This window comes from Vidua macroura, chromosome Z (assembly GCF_024509145.1).
Source record: "Vidua macroura isolate BioBank_ID:100142 chromosome Z, ASM2450914v1, whole genome shotgun sequence".
Lineage (NCBI taxonomy): Eukaryota > Metazoa > Chordata > Aves > Passeriformes > Viduidae > Vidua > Vidua macroura.
Genome location: NC_071611.1, coordinates 9,192,614 through 9,200,081, shown reverse-complemented (window position 1 = coordinate 9,200,081; position 7,468 = coordinate 9,192,614). Strand labels below are relative to the sequence as shown.

Sequence of the window (7,468 nt, the reverse complement as noted above, 5' to 3'; positions counted from 1 at the left end):
TAGTCTATCTTGGTAAAGAGAGTCTTTCTGATGGAAAGTCTGTTGTGCAGCACAAGCCAGGGGAGCACTATGCAGGTGAGTGCAGTGTAGGAGCCCCATGGCTGGGGTGTCTATTACCATGGCTTGCAAGCCTTTTCTGATGTGGAAGGTTTGAGTCTCCTCTTAGGTAGGCCAAGAGGTAATGTCCCTTTTTGCCTTAAGCCAATTCTGCCCCAGCCTGTAGTGCTGCATGGGTTTGCTGAGACTAAAGCGCAGAGCCCAGCACTTTGCCTTATTGAGCCTCATGCCGTTGTCCTTGGCCCACCGACCGAGTTTGTCCAGATCTCTGTAGATCCTTCCTTTCCTCGAGCACGTCTGTGGATCAGGTAACACACTTTAGGGGATTTCTCTGCGTAGGGTATGTCAAGGTCTACTTTTTTTGGTTGGTTGGTTGGCTGTTGTTTGTGGTGTTTTTTTTTTTGTGTGTGAAGCTTTTTGTTTGTTGTTTTTGTTTGTTTGTCTGTTTTTATCTTCCTGTGTCTCCGTTGTAAGCGCTCCGGGCCCGGGAAGAGGAGGGGACCAGCGCCTCGGAGCCGTGGCTGCTGCGGGAGCCGGCAGCGATCCGCCGCGCGGCCACGAGAGGTCAGCGCAGGCTTTGCGGCGAGCGCAGCGCCGGGCGGCAGCGGCACCCCGGGCCCGGACCCAGAGGAAGGGTCTGCATCGAGCCTTGCCGTGCTGAGGGGAGCACGGGGATGTGGCACTGGCCTTACACCAGGGCTGTCAGCAGCGACGGCAGAAACCACTCGCCCACGTCTGAGTGCTGTTGCCATGTGAAATTCACCGCCGGCCCCCATCTCGCCCTGGACCTACAGGATGATTTCGAGCACTCAGGAGTTGATCCACCAAAGGTCTGTGCCCACCAGTTAAATGTACTAAAACCACAGGAGGAAAAGACCAAGAAAGCAAGCAGTAGAGACCAGCCTTCATTAAAGTTCAGTTTGCTTATTAGGTGTCAAAGGTAACACATCTGCAGAGCTGATGCCTTCGAACCAGGGACGGGGCCTTGGGCTTGCAAAGCACTGCTTTCTACACCTCCTCTTCTGTGTCAGAGGCGTAGTGTTGATACTGTGGTTTGAAATAAGCTGGATCAAGTATCTAGTAATGCTTCATGGCCTTCAGCACCATCTGTGCTAGGAGACCCAGGAATAATGAAAAGTATGATGTCAAGTATGGTGTTTCCATACACTGAAAAGTATGATGTCAAGAAGCCTTAATTCCGGGGTGCTGCATCATTAAGCTGAAACTGGAAGTTTGCATGTCGAAGGACTAATGTGTTAATAAGGTTCAATATATCACTTTATTAACTAGACAGTTATATATATTTTACTACTACCTACACATATACTCTTGTTCTCCACTCTGAGTTACTTTGGCTTACTAATTCGGATCCATCTTAAGTAACTTTCCCTTCTACTGTAATGAGAAAGTCATCAAAGTCATAGCTGATATCATTATCTTTCAAAGCTGTGAGTCAGTTCTGGATTTTCCACCTATTTCATCAGAAACAGGCCCTTGCATATTTCTAAGAGACATACCACTTAATGTGTCTTACCATTCAAGCTATTCTTCTGCATTCATCCCCATTTATATACTTAGAGAAAAGAAACAGGAAAAAGAAAGAAGCAGATGTATGAAGGGTTTTTATATTTTGAGAATGAACGGTACATGCTATATACTCTATGCTAATTCCAGCAAGTGGAGATAATTGCACTTGCCTGAATACAGGCCAGGAAAGAATTTTCTGGAAACTTCTCACATCTTTTTTAGAGAAAGCAAAGTAAGAATTTATGCCCTTCTCAATCTAATTCAGACTGACAGGTCACTGGTTTGGTTTCCAAGCCTTTGCACGTTAGTAGGGTAAAAAAGATTGTGAGGCTTGAGAACTGGTGTTTACAATGAAGAGTTTTCTCTCCAGTACTGACAGCTCTGTAGACATCAGAGAAATGTTCTCAGAGAGGCTGGATGTATCTGGCAGACATCATGCCTATGTTGTCACTAGTTTAAAATGGCAACTCACTAAGTGATTATTACTGCCAGGTCGAATGCTGTCACCTGCAGCGTCACCAGGGTCACTAGAAACAACTGGAAGTAGAAACACGGCAGCTCATTAAAGTGGCTCTGTTTGAGTGGCATTCTGGAAACTATGACGTTCAAAGAGACTGAAACTGAGCAGAGTATAGCATATACAGTCACAGATAAGACGTGCTTCATCCAGGACTCCCAGTGAAGTACTGGAAAGGACATCCCCGTGTTTCAACACATTCGGATGGGGACGACGCGGCTGCAGGCTAGTGAACAGCAAGGGTGACAAGTTAGAGAGGTCTGCCGGTGCAGCCCGCTGGAGTCGGTCCGGACAGGTCGCAGTAGCACCGGTTACCCCAAGGTGGCTCTCCACAACCTCTGTGAAACCGCTCGGGGCTGCTCTGAAGCGGTGACTCGGTGGTGACAAATGCTAACTATGAGCTTAAGCCTAAGCGTGTCAGACGCTGAAGGGACGTGAAAAGTGAAAAGTGATTTGCCTTTTAACACTGTCTGCGTTCATTCACAGCGGGAAAATGTGCTTTTTTTCTTGCTTGGTTTGCTGACAAACAGGTTCAAATCTGAGTTCAGCAATCACACTCGTTTCACTCTGAATTAATTATGAACACTGTCCAAATTACAGCCATTTTTAATAAAGCCTGACTGAAAAAAAAAAAAATAAATCTGTTTGCTCACTCCACCCCTCTCTCCCAGGATCATAGGCCAGTACAGCCTGCAAAAGGATTACCAGTGACCTCAGAACAGGTCTGCATCGGGGCAATCTTGCAAGGATGAAATCTACACAGCCTCCCTGGACAGGGAGCCTGCTCCGCTGCTTGACTGTTCTTAGGGAGAAAGGATTTTTCTTACATCCCTTCTGAGCGTCTTGATTTGCACTCGGCTCATTGTCTCCTGCTCCACTGGGCATTGCTGTGAAGATCCTGGTATTATCTTCCAAATGATCACTCGACAGGTTTTGGGGACTGCAGTTTGCTGCCCAAACTTTGCCTTCCGCAGGCTGAACTGGCCCTGGTCCCTCAGCCTGCAGAGCAGGACAGCGCCGCAGCTTTGGACACCTCGGTGCCCTCATCTGCACTTGCTCCAGTTTATCGGCGTGTTTCCCCGGCCGGGGGTGCCCAAACCGGACAGACCACATTGCTGTTGTCCCGTGAGTGCTGAGCAGAGGGGGATTATCACCTGCCTCGGCCGGCTGGCCATGCTCCTGTTCATACAGACCAGGGCACGGGGGGGACTTCCTGCAGCCGGGGCCACTGCTGAACATCACCAGACGACTGCACAGTACAGCCCAAGACCTCTAGAGAGATGCCCTTAGCCTTGATTACAGGGGCTGTCCCTTCTCGGCGTACACGTTTGCAGAAACCATATTAATAAAACTTTTTTTTTTTTTGTTTTGTTTTTTTTTTTTAAATTTCCCCTGCACTGTACAGATTTTCCGTTCCAAGTCTTTGGACACAAATCGCCTTACTACTTGCCAGTGCCTACCGGCGAGCGGTGTGCAGGCAGCGGCCACGAGCGCAGGCGCACCGCCGGCACGGCGGGCGCACCGCTGGCACCGCTGGCACCGCAGGCGCACCGCTGGCACCGCTGGCACCGCTGGCCCGGCAGGCGCACCGCTGGCACCGCTGGCACCGCCGGCCCGGCAGGCGCACCGCTGGCACCGCTGGCACCGCTGGCACCGCTGGCCCGGCAGGCGCACCGCTGGCACCGCTGGCACCGCTGGCACGGCAGGCGCACCGCTGGCACCGCTGGCACCGCTGGCACCGCTGGCTCGGGCCGGCGCGTGCCTGCGCGCCCCCCGCGCGCCCCACGTGGCCTCCCGGCACGAGCCACTCTTCACCGCCCCGCCCCCCCCCCCCCCCGCCCGGAGCTTCCTCTCCGGCGCGCGCCGATTAACATAATAAAGCCGCCCCTTTCTCCCCCCGCCGGCCAATGGGAGGCCGGGAGGCGCCCGCGAGGCCTATAAGTAGCGCACGCCTGGCGACTGCCGCCTTAGAGCGCTCACGGGCTGCGCGGAGCGAGAGCTCGGGGGAGTTGCGGGGCTCTGCGGACTAACTGCTATGACTCTGGAGGAGATCCACGGACAGCAGCCCATGCCTGAGGGCCACGACTGGTACGTGCGGATGGGCGCTGGGGAGCCGAGGAAAGCGGGTAGCGGGCGGTTTCGGGGCGGCGGTGGTTGTGGCGGCAGCACCGCGCTGACCCTGTGCCCTCTCTCGGCCCGCAGGATGCAGGGCGCCGGCACGGCCCTCCGCGAGCTGCTGGTGTCGGCGCAGCGCCGAGGCTGCCTCACCGCCGGCGTCTACGAGTCGGCCAAGCTGATGAATGTGTAAGTACGGCGGCGGGGGCAGGGGGAGTGTGTAAGTCAGCCCGGCGGGGCTGCGGGGCGGCTGGTGCCGACCGCGGGACTCATCAGGCTGCTCCCCTCCTGCAGCGACCCCGACAACGTCGCGTTCTGTGTGCTGGCTGCGGACCAGGAGGACGAGGGGGACATCGCCCTGCAGATCCACTTCACTCTGATCCAAGCCTTCTGCTGCGAGAACGACATCGACATCGTGCGGGTGAACGACGTGGCCAAGCTGGCGGCCATCGTGGGGCCCAGCGAGGACTCCGGGGAGCCGCGCGATCTCCACTGCATCCTCATCACGGTGGGTGTCCTGCGGGTGGCGAGCGTGTTCCCCCGGCGCTGCCGGCTCTGCCCCGCACTGCCAGAGCCCGCCAGGGACGGCCCCTTCGCCCGCTGCGGGTGGTCGAGTCCACTGCTGGGCACAGATAGAGCGCTTGGCACGCAGCGAGTCAGCTGAGTCGTAGTAGGAGGAGGAGGAGGCAGAACTTCTCGTAACTGGATTTCCTCCGCTGTCCACAAGGGCAGCATCTCTGCTTCCTGTCTTGTCTGTGTTAGGACAGAAACTGTCTGGAAGTCAGTCCTAAGCTAATGCTTCTGTAAATATTATGATGACCTCAGCTGGCGGGCAGCACTCACGGTGTGCAACTTTTTTCTTTTTTTGCAGAACCCAAATGAAGAAGGTTGGAAGGACCCAGCTCTGGAGAAGCTGAACTTGTTTTGTGAAGAGAGCAGAAATGTCAATGACTGGGTGCCAACTATCACCCTGCCTGAGTGATGGTCACCTGGTGCACCGGGGAGGCTGAAACCTTTGTTGCATTCTCAACGTGCTGTGCGTTCACCAAAATGTGCAACAAGCTGCTGATTCCATGGATTAGCCTGGTCAAGAGACTGGATTAAAGTGCCTCAGGCTGGCATGCAGTGGGCTCTTACAGAGGAGAAAGAGGAAAACAGCTCATCTCACCAGTGAGCCTCAGTAGGCTGCAACCGTGGAGAGGCTGACATACCATGGAACTGAAAGAAGTATTGCAAGTTTGGCTATTGGAGCTGTTTCAGAAGGGAGAGGGAAAGTTGAGGGAAGTGGGCCAAAACTTTCCAGAAGGACTGGATAGAGTACTGTAACTAGGAACTGTTGGTGCTGTCTGCAAAGCACAGGAGAAAATATATCAATATTTATGGAGTATTGGGGATTGGTTACTAAGACAAATGCAGATATTCCAAAGCAGACAGACTTCAACAGGCCTCTTGGGTCACTCTGCAGATCTGTTTTAATACCGCAATAACTTTTATTGAAATATTTGCTGCTATTGAAGCTTTCATAATAAATTTTTGACAATTAATTTCTGGGAGTGTCTTGCTTGCTGGGTGTGGGGAAGCATGTCACTGAAATACCGCTGATGTTTTGCTTGTGTGCTGTAGTCAAAGATCTACTTCACAGTAATGGAGTTATTGCTCAAATACTTTGCTGGGCTGGCTGAATGAAGTGCTGTGCTGTCCAAGTTGATAATTCAACCTTTTACCCTCTTGTAACAGCTGCTTATCGCAACAGCTTGCAAGACGAAGGAGTCGCATGCCTAATGAGCTCACTTATTGTAATAGGAGGTCTTTGTAGTCTGCTGGAGGAGCACAAGGCATGTTAGAAACATGGATTTTTGGAATACAGACCTCCAGTAAATTGCATCATTGATTCTTAAATATGACTTAGATGCATTCAGAGCTGACGTGTTTCCACTTGACAGAAGTGGCTTAAACATGATGGGGGGGCTGCAAAACTCCTTAGATGTCAAACACATCTAACATTTGCTTTGATTAGAGTGACATAATTAAATCTAAAACTAGCAAATGGTGAATAAACATCACATCTGCCACAAGCTGCTCTCTGATTGCCATATGCTGTAACAATAGAAGCTGTCAGTCCAGAAGCCAATTTTGTGAAACCTAATTGCATGACAACACCAAATTAAGTCCAAAACAATTTAAGGATGGTGTGGCCCTTTTTAGAGATTCTGTCATGAAAAGTTAATATGGGTGGGTTGATTTGGCCCTATGTTAAAAGGGAAAACATCACCCCATTTTTGTGCACAAACTATGCATGTACTCCAGGACTTGACATTAAAATGGCACAGTAATAATCCCCTCTCCACAGAGCAAGAAAGCTAAACTACTCACTTCCTTTATAGGCACTAAAACCACTCAGTTATCACAACTGCATTTCCAATGGGCTGGCTTGCAGTGATTGACAGTAGCACTTGCTGAAAAGTGGTAATTTCCACTTGAGCAAGGAAGCTGCTTGCTCTCAGTTTCATTGTTCCTGATAAGGGAAGTTCAAATTCAGCTCCAGCATTCCTGGAATATGCTTCCTTGTACAGGCGGTATCTAGCAGTGTTTGGCCTTTGTTACTGTGTCATGAGAGGCTGTGGGCTGGCAGCATAACCAGAGCTTAGACTGAAGTAAACACTATGGGGGCCTCAGACCTCTGTAAGTATTCATTTTTGCACTTAAGATACAGGAGTTTCTGCACAGCCTGTTTTTCTACTTAACCCACACTCAGCAACTGGTGTCTGTCTAGGACTCTGAGAAAAGTCATATGGAGAAGCAAGAGAATAAACAACTCTGGCAGCTGTGATAACAGAAACTGCCTTTAAGGCAGTTGCCCTGCTACACAGAATGTATCAAGTGTGGGTGCTTTATTAGACATTTTTATATTTTTTTCTCTTAGCAAGTGCAGGTTTCTTCATTTTACAGCCAAGAAACATATTTCTGCTCTTTGCTTGGGGCCTAATCAGTACTCAGAGCCAAGAACAGATTAAAGTGGACTGTCCTGAATTCAACTTTCATGTGAAGTGTAAGCAGTACTTTACAGCCTTGAGTGGTTTAAACGAGCCTGAGAAGACTAAAGGAAGTTCTCACGCATGTATACAATTACATAAATCATTAAAGGATAGCAGAGAGTAAGTGTAACTGGTCTGTTGACTGAGACAGTAGGCATCGATAGTGGTACCTGGTGGGAAGTAGAACTTCCCAGCTTTTATGGAAGGAGTATACTAT

At 50.7% G+C, this 7,468-nt stretch overlaps 1 protein-coding gene across 1 annotated transcript; it reads left to right on the top strand.

Annotated features, from left to right (window-relative positions):
- The first annotated feature begins 4,065 nt into the window (after nt 1-4,065).
- On the top strand, nt 4,066-5,760 carry GADD45G (growth arrest and DNA damage inducible gamma). Its single transcript, XM_054003179.1, has 4 exons — nt 4,066-4,189; nt 4,304-4,405; nt 4,511-4,724; nt 5,088-5,760. The coding sequence occupies exons 1-4, from the start codon at nt 4,137-4,139 to the stop codon at nt 5,196-5,198; spliced, it is 480 nt and encodes a 159-aa protein (XP_053859154.1). The 5' UTR covers nt 4,066-4,136; the 3' UTR covers nt 5,199-5,760.
- The last annotated feature ends 1,708 nt before the right edge of the window (nt 5,761-7,468 follow it).

Bases quoted from the DNA above. Each gene is read 5' to 3' on its own strand.
- GADD45G (XM_054003179.1), top strand. From the start codon at position 4,137: ATGACTCTGGAGGAGATCCACGGACAGCAGCCCATGCCTGAGGGCCAC. The intron at 4,190-4,303 runs GTACGTGCGGAT...CTCGGCCCGCAG, and splicing joins ATGCCTGAGGGCCACGACTG to GATGCAGGGCGCCGGCACGG. The intron at 4,725-5,087 runs GTGGGTGTCCTG...CTTTTTTTGCAG, and splicing joins TCCACTGCATCCTCATCACG to AACCCAAATGAAGAAGGTTG.